The sequence below is a fragment of the Chenopodium album genome, chromosome 3 (genome assembly GCF_948465745.1).
Source record: "Chenopodium album chromosome 3, dcCheAlbu1.1, whole genome shotgun sequence".
Lineage (NCBI taxonomy): Eukaryota > Viridiplantae > Streptophyta > Magnoliopsida > Caryophyllales > Amaranthaceae > Chenopodium > Chenopodium album.
The window spans coordinates 54,849,430-54,863,141 of record NC_137836.1 but is presented as its reverse complement, the minus strand read 5'-3'; the positions used below and the strand labels follow the sequence as shown (position 1 = coordinate 54,863,141).

The 13,712-nt window shown below is 37.3% G+C and overlaps 1 protein-coding gene across 1 annotated transcript; it reads left to right on the top strand.

Moving 5' to 3' along the window:
* The first annotated feature begins 471 nt into the window (after window positions 1–471).
* Window positions 472–1,550, top strand: LOC145625127 (uncharacterized). Its single transcript, XM_081678206.1, has 2 exons — window positions 472–851; window positions 1,004–1,550. The coding sequence occupies exons 1-2, from the start codon at window positions 472–474 to the stop codon at window positions 1,548–1,550; spliced, it is 927 nt and encodes a 308-aa protein (XP_081534332.1).
* The last annotated feature ends 12,162 nt before the right edge of the window (window positions 1,551–13,712 follow it).

The window sequence follows — 13,712 nt, the reverse complement described above, 5'->3', positions numbered from 1 at the left end:
ATCTTCCAAAGGGTTTGGGAGGACAAGGCATTCGTCGGCTGAGTTCGTTTAACTCGGTTCTGTTGGCTCGTCAGTGTTGGCGTATTCATCATTACCCTCAGCTTCTGATTTCCAGGCTTTTATCGGCTAGGTATCCTTCTCTTCATCTTCTTCAGACAATAAGGATTCCTGGATCCTCCTGGGGGTGTTAAGGCCTTCTGCAAGGGTTGTCGGTCTTATCTGATGGTGTAGCTTGGAAGGTTGTTTCAGGCTCTCAGGTTCGCATCCTTCAAGACTCTTGGGTTCCTGGGGAACCAATCTCGTTTCGTGATACCAATCTCGTTTCGTGATAATAGTGAGACACCTCTTCCGTCTCATGTTTCTTCTATCATCAATCCGTGTTCTTACGCGTGGGACACATCTTTAGTTCATCAGCTGTTTGATTCTTTAACAGCCGGCCGTATTTTGGCTTCGGAGCGCCCGAGTAGGCCGATGGACGATTTCGTTTACTGGAAATTTTCAAAAGACGGGAATTTTTCTACAAAATCAGCCTACGCCATGTTGTTAAGCCGTCTTGACTACTTTAATGGCGTTTCTTCCTTCCCTTCTTCATGGTGGAAGGTGTTCTGGGGTTTACCGCTTCTGCCAAAGCTGCAATGTTTTTGTTGGAAGCTTCTTCACAACGCGTTGCCTCTCAATGGTATTCTGCAAATGCGAGGGGTCCCAGTGGATTCGACTTATGTTCTCTGTCTTGGAAATCACGAGTCTACTGACCATCTTTTTCGCGATTGCCGTTTTGTTTCCAGTGTCTGGATTACTGCTCCACATGTTTCGTCTCTTGTCGTGCGTAGGGACATTCACTTCTCTACATGGTTTGTGGAGTTGGTTTTGGATTTACGTAGAACTAAGTCATGGGAAATTTTGGCCAGTTTAGTCTCTTTCTTATGGCTATTTGGATTGCTCGTAATCACAAGGTTTTCCGCCAGGCTGTTATTTTCCTGGTCTGGTCCTTCATCTTATGCAGGACTGGGTTTCTCAAAGTTTTGCGGCTTGAGGATTTTAAGGCTTCTGCTCATTCCTCTAGTATTGGCTCTTATACTAGACACAGACCTTCAACTTTGTCCTGTTTTCTTCAAGGTTCTTCAGGGTCCTCGGACGATATTTGCCTTGTGTTCGATGGTGCTTATAATTCTCATGATCATTCTGCAGGAGCCGGTTGGATTTTTAGATATTCTGGCTCTGACATGGTGCTGGGTGGCAGCTCTAGAGCTTCCCTGTCGTCTTCGGCTCTTCAGTTTGAGTTACAGGCCTGTTTGTGGGCTCTCAAAACTGCGGATCGTCAGGGGTTCAGGCGCCTGTTGATTTACACAGACTGTTCAACCTTGTTTTCTTTCCTTCAAAACAAGGGACGTCAGGATATTTCATGCTTATGGTTGCTTCAAGACATCAGGGACTTTATAACTTGGTTTTCTACCTGTGCTCTCCGGAAGGTTCCTCGTCAATGGGTGGCTCCGGCTCATTGGTTGTCAATCCAGGCTCGTCATCGGCGTTTGTTAACGTGGTCCTTCTAGTTTTTTCCTGGTTTTGTTGTTTTTTTCTTCTTAGCCCGTCTTGTCAAAAAAAAAATAAATAAATAAATGCATGACCATTACTATTAAGATGGGGATAAATATGTTTTTTTAGAGCTAAACATTGCATTTATCTGGTAAATTAGGTCCTAACGATGTTTCATGGCAAACTATGACCTCCCTCCATATTCCAGCTATTCATTTGAATATAAAATTGCCAAACAATACAGAAAATTACTAACAAGTTATATGTTGATTTTTGACACTGCTTTGACCCTAAGTTATTAAGCAGTACAATCAATGTGGATGAAATCACATCATTTTTCCCTAAGCAAAGTTGGGATTTGAATTGAAATTTTTGTAGGGTTCAAATAAGGTTGTTTCTTATGACATGGTATCAGAATAAGTTAGGGTTTGTTTGCTAATTTTCAATATTGGAATGGTGATTGTCTTAGCCTTGGACCCTTTAAAAGGCACATTTTTCCATTAAACAAGCAAAAGATTACATAATTTTATTAATGCACGTTGACTAATATGGCATTAGTTTTTTTTGCTAATCTTCTAAGGTAACATTGAACGAGTATTGTGAATCAGAGAGAGAGAGAGAGAGAGAGAGAGAGAGAGAGAGAGAGAGAGAGTGTGTGTGTGTGTTTATATATAACAAAAATTTGGAGAAAAGCTGGGGGTGTGAAGGTAAAAGTGTGGAATAGAAGAAAAGATAAAGCACAAAAAATCCTCAAGTTAAAGAATTAAAAAAAGTGTGCCCTGGATCCAACATGTCGTAGAGTGAAAGACAAAGGTTTGTGGCTAAGGCTATGTTAAATTGATTTTTCTTTTTCTTCTTATTATGATTTATTTTAAGCAAAATAAGTCTAGTAATCTATTTTTAAAAAATGGAAAATCCTCAATGGTCATCCTCAACTTTTACTACGCATACATGGTAACCCTCTTGAAAATAGATTATACGAAATGACCCTATTTAAAAATTCTATCTTACTTATAACCTTATTTCATTAAATGGTAAATAAAATTAACTATGGTTAGATTTTTTTATTAAAAAAAAAAATCTTTAGCATAACAACTCTCTCTGTAACACCCTAGAAATTCATTTCCTTTAAAATACTTGTTTTGCTCTTTTTAATACTTAAAATAGGAAAATCTAAGACATTACCGCCACTGTGACAATGACTAACGTAACTATCAAAGACACACCACGGAAGACTATCTTTATAAACATTCAAAGCAATTAAACTTAAAAAGTCAACCTAACAAAAGTAAAGTCAAACTAAAGTAAAACGAAGTCAACCTACAACTTGAAACCATTGTAGGCCCTTATTTAACCAAACCAACTTGAAAACCTTTGTGTTAGTCTCACAAGCATAATATAATAAAATAATCAAAGCAATAAACACATCATAAACTTATGAAAACTAGCAGGATTCACTCTTCACTCATGCCCATTATGAATATGCTTCATCACCTGAAAAGCTTATCTCTACTTGTTCCCACTACTCTCTACTAAAAATGGGTCATCATAGGGCCAAAGTAAAGATAACGCCAAACAAACATACAAACACAATCAATAATGCTGAGTTCATAAGCGTAATTAAACACACTAACATGCTTCACCTATCAACATACAACTTACCTTGTTCCACTTGTTTACAAGCATACAACATCAAACATGACCTTCAATTAAATAACTAATTGATTCATTTAGCATTGAATACACATCGAACGGGTTTCCCCCCTAACCTGCCCCAATAAAGGGGTACTTACACGGGAGCTAACCGTGCCAGTATAAGAGAACCACTCGTAAGTGGCGGAATTCCTGCTCAAAATAATAAAAGGAAAATACAGCGTCCTGTACTCCCAGTAGAAGTTATGGTTAAATACTCCCCCCATAACTCCCCCCATATGTTCATACTCAAGGTATATAGGTTCCAAGAGTTTTGGTACATAATCTCTTTCACTTTACGTTATTTACATATTATTTAACTTGGTGATGACTCTCAAACCATAACACAATCAAACATTTTAATTATTCAAATGATAAAACATTCCAATTTAAATCTTGAATAATTAATGACCACATAATATTTAATGTTGAACCTTTTTAAAATCTACCTCGGTGTCAAAGACACCTTAAACGCATAATGCGCCAAAATTCTTATCCCTCGGTGTTAAAAACACCTTAAGTGCACTAAGGCACCAATACATGATTTATTCCTCCTGTACATAGACACTTAAGTAGCTCTTTTCTCATGCTTATAGCATCAATAAAAATTATATGAACCTAAATAAAATTCCTTTTTAATACTTCCAACCAAATTAAACATTTAATTTAATTAAACATGCTCTCTATCATGCCAATAATAAAATGTGGTTCATATACAACATGCCAAAATAATCATTTTCAATCGCTAATCCATCACAAATAATCCATGCTTCATAATTCAATCACCAACATCAACCAAATAATAAGTTCCAATCAAAATCTATCATGATACGCGATACTATTTAGATTCAATTATTCAAAGCCTAGCATGTTCCTACATCACCAAATAAAATACCAAGTACGCGAACGTACCTTGAATACGATTTTAAAATCACCACGATTATATGAAATCACTCACTTAGAAGTTTCCTACAATCCAAAATTATAACATGGTATTAAAATCTATTCCACACAAATTTCCAGAAATATATACTCTTATTAAATCACAATAATTTATTTAAAACAAGCTAAAAATTAATTTAAAATCCATTACTTTAATCCCAATTAATGAATTGTCAAAATTTCCTTCAAGAAACTTAATTTTAGCTTACTAACAAAATTTTCAGCAATATTAAATCATTAAAAGTTGCTGTAAATATGCTTTAAAACCCTCAAATCAAAGATTTAGACCACCCTAAATCATATTTCTTTTATATTCAATTATTTACAAATCTAGGGTTTCAAATTTCGAGGTTTTTAATTAAAATCAAAATTTGAAAATTTATTTACATACTACCTTAAATCAAACATCATGAAAATCATCACAAAACCCATAATTAATAATAAGATTTAGGATTAAAGCAAAAGAAAAATAAATAATATTTTTTTAAAATAGGGTCGCCAGACATCAGCCACAACACCACAGTCGGCTGCTACCGTGCTGTTGGTGACGCTGCTGCTGCCGCCGGCACTTGCTGGTGGAGCGGTGGCCCGCCGGTGGGCATGGTGGTGGCCGGCGGTGGTTCGAAAAAAAGGGGAAAGGGGAAAAGAACGAAAAAGAAGAGAAAATAAGAGATAACTGAGCTAAGAGAAAATTTATCTTGGGTGTTCTCCACTTTGGGAAAAGTTTAATTTGCCCACGTGTTGAATATTTATTCTCCTTTTGTTTTTCTCTAGAAACCCTCATACCCTTGAATTCCCTTTCTATCCTTACTAATCCCTTTCCTAATAAAACTTGACTTTTATAAAGTTTTCTTTTTATAAAACATTCCTAAATTATTCCCAAACTTATTAAAATAAATAATTAAATAAAACTTTCCTTTTATAAAATAGGAAAAATTGCTCCCATTAATCTGAACTTTGCCTCGTCCGCTCAAATTAATCCGAACTTTCGATTATTATCTATCACTCCCAACTTTAGGGGGTATTAATTTTTATTGCACCCAAATGACTTGTAACCGGTAAATAAGGTAAACATTTGTGAATTATTTTTTTTTGCACACGTGTCATTAAGTAATTGGTTGAGAAAAATAGAGAAAATAAAAAAAATAAAAAAAAACTTAAAACTAACCTAGCAGCTGCCCCACCACACGAACACCACCTCAACCACCACACGAACACCACCGACGCCCACCAAACCACCACCATCGATGCCCGAAAATGGTTGATTTCGACCGCAAATGGAAGAAAATGGCCGATGTTGGGGCTGAATGCCCTAAACTGGCCGAGTTCGGCCGTTTGTGGCCAAAATCGTGGCTAAATGTCGCCGATATATTGGCTGAATGTCGCCGATTTTGGCCGTTTGTGGCCGATTTCGTGGCTGGGCTGTTGGGGAGGGGTTTTCGAGGGTGGATGGGCTGCTGTGGAGGCTTTTCGAGGGTGGCTGGGCTGCTACGGAGGGGTTTTCGTGGGGGAGGAGGGGTTTTCGCAGGTGGCTGGCTGCTGGGGAGGGGTTTTCAGGGGTGGGGGAAGGGAAGGGGTGGCTGGGCGGCGGTTTCCGACAGCAAGGGAGGGGTTTTCGGGGGTGGGGGCGAATTTCCGGCGGGGTGGGGGTGGTGATGGAGTGTTTTTCCGGGATAGGGGTGGGGGCTGGGTTTGTTAGTTTTTTTTTTTTTTAATTTTTGTTTTATCTTTTTTTTTTAAAAAATTTTGGACCTATCACGTGTTGACACGTGTCTAGGTAACCTGCTACATCAGGTTGGATGAACTGTTGGGTGCAATAGAAATTAATACCCCCTAAAGTTGGGAGTGATAGATAATAATCCAAAGTTCGGATTAATTTGGGCAGACGAGGCAAATTTCAGATTAATGGGAGCAATTTTTTCTATAAAATATTTCCAAACTTATCAAAATAACGCGATGGCTCTGCCGTTTCGCGATGGTTCAAGTATTAACTCAAAGCTGTACATATTCCTTAATCTAATTACCCGTACATAGTCCATAATCTAATTAAATTTGATTAAGAACTATGTACAACTTTGAGTTAACGCGTGAACCATCGCGAAACGACAGAGCCATCGCGTTGCGATGGAGTCGTCGCGCCGCGATGTGAGCAGTTTTACTCCGAATTGAATTCGATATTTTTCTTATAGTTTTGGGACCTCTTTTTTTTTTTCTTTTAAATAGGGTCGTATTTCCCCATTCACAATCATCAACAATCATCTTTCTCTTCTCTCTCTTAAGCAATACCTTATTCTTTTTCCCTCTTTCTAGCCTAGCCTAGACACACCTAGCCAAATTCGAAGTTGTCTTCGCCCTAGACGTGAAAGGTTGATAATTTTCGAGGGTTTGGTCCCAAATCCCTATTTCAATTATTTAAATTAATTGATTGAAAAGGTAAGAAGAAAATGCAATGCAATGATCATAGGGAGTATTTCAAGAATCCCACACTTGAGCCCCACTGTGATCATACACTTATGTATGGTGGCGTCCGATCCAAAGGGCAGGAAGCTAGAGTAAAAGTGTTGGCAATAAGTTTTAAGAACTTGTAAACTGTTCACAGGGTGAAGGTTATACCCCTTCACGATCCATGAGATCGCTAACTCCATAGTGGTCCGAAACCATGACTGGATATTCGAGAATGAAGTTACAAATCCAACCTTAAAGAGATATAAACTGCCCTAAAAATAGGCCTCTACTTTATTCTTCTCATATTCAGGTGCGCTTTCTGACTAACATACGATCATTATATTAACCCTAAACCTGTTTAATCTATGTTTGTTGAATATTAATGCACAAACAAATCAATTATTGACGATCACTTGAATTAAAAATCATACCAGCCTAAATAAAATTATTAATTATTTTATTAAGTGTAATTACAAATACAAATTCTCTTTAATCCTGCAAGAGAGGGCGTGATCAAGCAATAACATAATATCAAGCAACAATAACAACAAATCATCATCATAATAATCTCAACCTCATCAAAGCATAACAATAATATTAGCAAGATCCTAGGCATGATACTAACATGATAATAACAAATCCTAGGATGTAACTAAACAATAAACATCAAAGCTTTATCCCTAACATGATACTAACTTGATAGAAGAAATAGGAAGCAACCTAAACATGATACCAGAAAGCAATAAAAGCATCCTAGGATGATACTAAGAATTAAAATAATATAAACATGCTTTCTAAAGATATAGAGCAATTAAAACAACTTACTTTGTTGCCTTGTAGCTCTTTCTAATAACAAAAGACACACGTTAGTAAATTCAAGGAAAATATTAAATCAAATAATTAACTTAAATAATTAAAATAGTGATTTGGGACCAAACCCTCAGAAATTATCAACCTTTCACGTCTAGGGAGAAGGCAACTTTGAACTTGGTTAGTTTTGTCTAGAACTCGTGAATGCGGTATGGTGTTTGTAACAAGGCTAAGCTAGAAAGAGGGGAAAGAACAAGCTATTGCTTAAGAGAGAGTAGAGAAAGATGATTGTTGATGATTGTGAATGAATAAAAAAAGGAAAATACAACCTTATTTATAAGGAAAAAGGTCCCAAAACGATTAGAAAAAGATGGAATTTGATCCGTAGTAAAACTGCTACCATTGCGGCGCGACAGCTCCATTGCGACGCGATGGCTCTTTCGTTTTGCGATGGTTCACGCGTTAACTCAAACCGTACAGAGTCCTTAATCTAACTAAATTAGACTAATTAACGTCTGTACTTATCTTTAAAAATCAAATTTAATTCTTATAAAAAAAAAACTTGTTTTATTCCAAATATAATTCTTTAGTTTTCTAAAAGATATAATTATTAATCCTAATCCCACTAGAATTCACAATAACCTTCTAGATTATTCTAAAAGATTAAAATAAATCATAATGGCTTTAGGAATATTAATTAATGGACCCTCCACTTGATCATTAGGCCATATAAAACCATTTTAGGCCTAATTTAGTATTTTGGCCATAATTTCCTCATTATTCATCGAAATTAGGCTTATAATATATCGTTGGAAAGCTCTTTTCGATCCCAATAAAACTACACTATTAGTGGACCCATATCATGGATAAAAAAAAGCTAGACTGGACATTTTCATAAATAGAGTACGAGAAGAAACATTTTTGAAAACAGAAGAAGTATTTTTATTAAAACGACCGTATCACAATACTTTTCACATTTCACTTTGTTTGATAATCAATGACGTGAAAGATATTCATCAATGAGTTTGGTTTTTGGGGAGTGTAAGGAGGGTGTTCCCATCGTAGGGGATCTTTCTCCTTACATGCCCATGGCCCTTTAAAAGCCTAGGACTTTACATTTGTTAGGGTGTATTAGGATTTGAATTCCTAACTATTTGGGAGACCTTGAATTAGAAGTGATAATCTCATCACGCTTTTTTGTAAGAAACAAGTAGGAGTCGCCAATGAGTTTTAGGACACTCATAAACCTCGTTCATGCCTTTTTCCCAAATGGAGTTTAAGGGATAATTAGCACGAATAGTAAGTTTACCCATGCCCAAATTGGTCTACATAAACCAGAAATGAGTTCAGGAGCAAGGGTACTAAAATAACGTTCCTTTTAGAGAGGAATCGCTATTCTAGCCCTAGTTACGACCTCTACTAGCTCTTCCTTTTTCACAATTTCATTACCAAACAATATATGTGATGTGATACCTAAAACTAAGTTAGTTGATTTAATTTACACACATTGATCATGTAGGAATTACATTGCAAAGTCGTTATTCTTTATTTGATTTAAGTTCATGAGAAAAACAAAATAAACAAGATTCGCCTTGGTTTAAGTGATCACTCAACAAATAATTATTCAATTCTATTATTTTTTAACGCAAGGATTAATTAGAAAGCCGTTTAAAGTGATCAAACAACACTAATTAATTAATTAAATTTATTTTAAATGATAAAAATAAAGGTGATTGATCTAAGTGCTCGAGAATTTACCACTACTCTTTGCTAGATCTTCGTTTAGAACACATATGGAATCCTTCCTGTTCGGAAACCTCCATTGTAGTAAAAAATATTAATAAGGGTGAGTGTTTAGGACAAGAGGGTTTGGTTGTACACAAGTTCACAAGACTTCTGCCAGCGTTTTAGGTTAATTTATGTCTGTTTGAGCCTCGTATTAAGCCCCTATTTATTGGGAAGGGATATGATTAGGGTTTTCCGCATTCTGCCGCAGCAGGTGTCGCGCGTATCTAAATGGGTTGCACGTGACTCACCAGCGCAAGTGATTGGGTTGCGCTACTATAGGCAGCGCAATCTTTCTATCATCATCTTGAGTGATCGAGGAGAGCGTTTCGCTATTGAGTTACTCATTTACCTCAGTGATTTGGCGCAAGTAGGTAACCTGAGTTGGGCGGAGGTGTCGTATGCCCGTATGCTTACAACTATGGGCAAGGTGACACGGGTGATGGATTCCGTGGCGGCTACTGAGGTGCCTCAAATCTCCATTTTGTGGCATGGTCGTATCCTCGAGGTGCGTGTTCATTTTTAACTTTTTTTATCTTTTTAATCATCAATTTCGCCTTTTGATCTCACATCATTTTCTTTATTTTAGGCTTGGGGGTACTCGTACCTGCCTTTCTTATCCCCCTAGGATGCTTGGGGCGGCTCGCTTTCCTATCAGCCATCGTCTGGTCACAATTAAGAAGAAGCGAGCGACTTCGGCCAGCGACTTTCGCCAGAGGATTCTTTCGACGAATCGTGCGTCGGTTAGTATCTCAACAACACATGTATATATATTTATTTTTATAGTTATTTTTTTGATGATTTTTCATGTGGTTATGTAGATCGATCTCCGTCCTTGGTGTTTTATCGTTGGAGTCCCTCAGGTTGTTCGGTCTGGCATGGTTCGCTGCCATTTCTAGGCCCTTTATCAGGGACTTTCGATGCTCTAGAGGACAGACGCTTGGTTTTTAGGTGAGCGTGTTCTCTAGCAGGCTTCGTCCGAGGAGCCTTTGGTTCCTGTGGACCCTCAGGTCCGGATTCTGCGTCCGGACCTGCTATATACCGAGGATCGAGCATAGGCGAACCATGTTTATCCAGCGAAGCAGTTGGTGCTACGGGATGCATCTTACCTGACATTCGTTGCATCCAGGCTGACTCCTTTTCTAGCTTTTGTTCCGGTTAGTATTTTTGCTGTCTCTTTTTTTAATTTATTCTTTTGTTTTACTTTCGGATTTTTGAATCTTTTATTGTATTTTCAGCGAGTCGAGCTAGGCGGTTGGGAACCTTCTACGACGGAGATCACGTATACCGATGCATTTGGGTCAGTAATTCGTGAGATTCTCTCAGCAGCGGAGGATGAGGACATACCGTTTGTTCCTGAGACGGTTGAGTCGGTATGTTCATTTTGTATGTGTATTTATTATTTTCTTTTCTTTCATATACATTGTTTGATAACTGTCCTTATATTTATTTAGAACAGCTTCCGCGAGAAACCGTGAACGGCATGGTGAGGACTTTGCGTGCTTTCCGAGCTGCTTATCGGAGAGCCCTCGTGGCTTTGTCATGTCGTGATCATCGGATGGTCACGGTAAGTCTTTTCCTTTCCTTCTTTTTAATTTTTTGTCAAAGTTACTAAACATTTTGTGTATTAATCTTTGTCTTGGATTTTGCAGGATGTACATCAGCCTTTCGAGAGTTGCCGAGCATCCTGACTTCCTTTTGTATATTTTTTATGGGAAAAAAATGTACATTTATTATATTTTTTGTACATATGGCACACACATTTTGTATATATATCATATATTTTTTGTTTCCATGAGTTTCTTTTATATATATATATTTTATTTTTTTTTTCTCTTTTATTATTATTATTATTTTTTTCAAAGAGAAAAATTAGAAAAAATTTCTTCCTAGGGAAGGAAAGGGTTCCCGACTAACCCCCCTCGAAAAAATTACAAAAAACAAAATGGAAGGGAAAAAGTAAAGGGACAAGGGAAAGGGGAAAAGAAAGGAAAAAAATAGGAAGAGGAAAAGAAAAGGTAAGAAGGGAAAAGGAAGAAAAATAAAAATAGAATAAGAATAATAAAAAAAAGAAGTTAGTGACAAGGGTTGGAACTAGGTCGTCATCTAATTCTCCCTTGGTCAAACTAAATTTGTAAACGCTTAACAAACCTTATACGAGTATAGAGGCAAGTTAAGGGTTGAATCCAAAGGAATGAATCGAAGCTATGCTATAGTCTAACGTTAAGCTAAAACGAAGAATTATCAATGGTCGAGTTTTGTAACTAAGATAACAAGAATCAAGACAATTCAAAGAAATCAATCAATATACTAAACACTAGGGATATAGGTTCCACATCCAAGCTTAACAATCATGCTAATTGATAGATCACCCAATTGATTCAAACATTGAAAGGGACAAACGATAGTTGCAATCAAAGGAATTCAAAGGTTACCTCCTTTAAACCAAACTAGGGTTCACTATGAATGGCTAACAAGGAGAATCACAATCAAATTCAATCAATTAAAGCAATTCTCAAATCAATTGTTCGTGTCATTGAAATTTGCAATGCAATCTAGATTAATCTTATAGGTGGATCACTCCTAGTCTAATTAATCACATGCACAACTATGTCAACCAATTTAATTGCAACAATTCAATCAATCAAGGATCATCAACTAGCAAAAATCATCAATCAAGCATGCTTCCCCTTCTCCCTAGAAACTAATCTACTCACTAATAATGGTGAAATTCAAAGCCAAAACAAATTCAATCACAAACATATTCATCTCAAGCTAAATCAAAAGGAAGTACAATCAATTAACAAATTCTCGAAACTAAATCAAAATCCAAACCAAACATTCAAGCATAAAAGAAAAATTGCAATTGAAGTAAATTCAAAGGAAAGAAATCTCACAAAATTTCATTGATATGAAGAAGAATTCCAAACTTGATTGAAGAAGCAATGTTGAATTACAAATCAAATCCAAAGAATACAATCTCTACTTTTTTCTAACTTCTCTCTAGTTTCTTTCTCTAAAAACTAATCCAATGAAATATTATCTAAAAGTTGGCCCTCAAAAGGATTTACAAGATTATTTATAGACAAAGAAGAAAAACTGATCGGCCGCGCCCTCTCCAAGAAGACCCCACGAGCGTGCAGAAATGGGTACGGAACCCATAACTAACTCCGCGGGCAATCTGGGCAAAACCCGCACCCGCGGCAATGCTTCCTGCGCCGGCGGCTCAGGGCGCAGCAGATGCCTTGTTCCTAGTGAAGCAGAGGGCCGCACTCTCTTTATTTGGAGCGGCCTCTCCAGAATCTCCGTGCCCGCGGCTAGACCGCGGTTAGGGCGCGGAGAGTTCCTGACCAAAATCACCAAAATGATGCACTTAGCCCGTGCCCCCCGGCCCTTAGGACCCGCGGCCGCGGCCATGAGAAGAAGCGGAGCGCCCTCTCCGAGCCCTCTCCAAGCCCTCTCCAAGAGGCTTGAAACTCCTTTGCTTGTCTCTTTTTGCTCCTCTTGAATCCTTTGCAAAGCTAAGTCTTTAGGAACCTACAAAAGAAACCAAAGAGATAAAATAGAAGAGAAAAAGAGCAATATAAAAGGAAAACACGAAGGAAAGCACATAAAGGAAAGTAAAACGCGAAGGAAGAAGAAATAGAGAAACTAAAGGAGAAATGACCAAAATGATAAAAGAAAAGCATGAAAAATATATTGAAAATATCCTAAAATACTACCCTATGAGTGACATAAATTAAACTCATCAGTTAGTAAGAAAATAAAATAATAAAATAAAAGACATAAGGAAAGAGGGAAAAGAAAGGAAACAAGCGTTAACAAAGTCAAGGGTATGATTAGTCAAAATATTTCGTCAATATTCCGTTATTTTATGGTTCAAAAATACGGAAATAAGCCTAATAACATGTCGCGACAGTCAGATCGCGCGCAACTGGATGGGTTGCGCACGGCTGTCGCGCTCAGGTAAATTAGATGTGTGCAGTTGGCACAGGCAATTCATGAGATGCGTGCGCCACCTGCGGGCAGACATTCCTTTGAGAGAAAATTGCCGAAATTTTTCCCCTTTTGGGTCTATTCAAACGTGGTTTCGTGTAGGCTTTTGATCATGTCGCATTCATTCGTTCGTATTATTATAAAGAAAAAGAATTAAACTATCTACTTTCTCTCTCTCGTTTTTTTTTTAACAATGGCGAAAACCTTTGAGCAACCTTTGAAACAATGGGTCACTTCCCTTTTAATTAAGGATAAATTAGCTTTCAAAATATACCACCTTAACCCTCTCTTATGCAATTAGTTCTTAATATTGACTTCCTTCATGCCGCTGTTAATCATTAGGATTTGAATCACCATCTTTTCCTTTTTAAAGGGGATGAAATAGTTCCATTACCCGGTAAGTTTGAGGCTCTACTAGGTTTCCCTGCAAATACTCTCCCCGTGACATATGTTCAGAACTTGTCAGATTACAAACCTGTTTTCCAAAGATTTTTTGGTTTGAATGACAA

Coding starts and splice junctions, on each gene's coding strand:
- LOC145625127 (XM_081678206.1), top strand. CDS start 472: ATGGACGATTTCGTTTACTGGAAATTTTCAAAAGACGGGAATTTTTCT. Junction 852..1,003: donor GACATTCACTTCTCTACATG/GTTTGTGGAGTT, acceptor CATCTTATGCAG/GACTGGGTTTCTCAAAGTTT.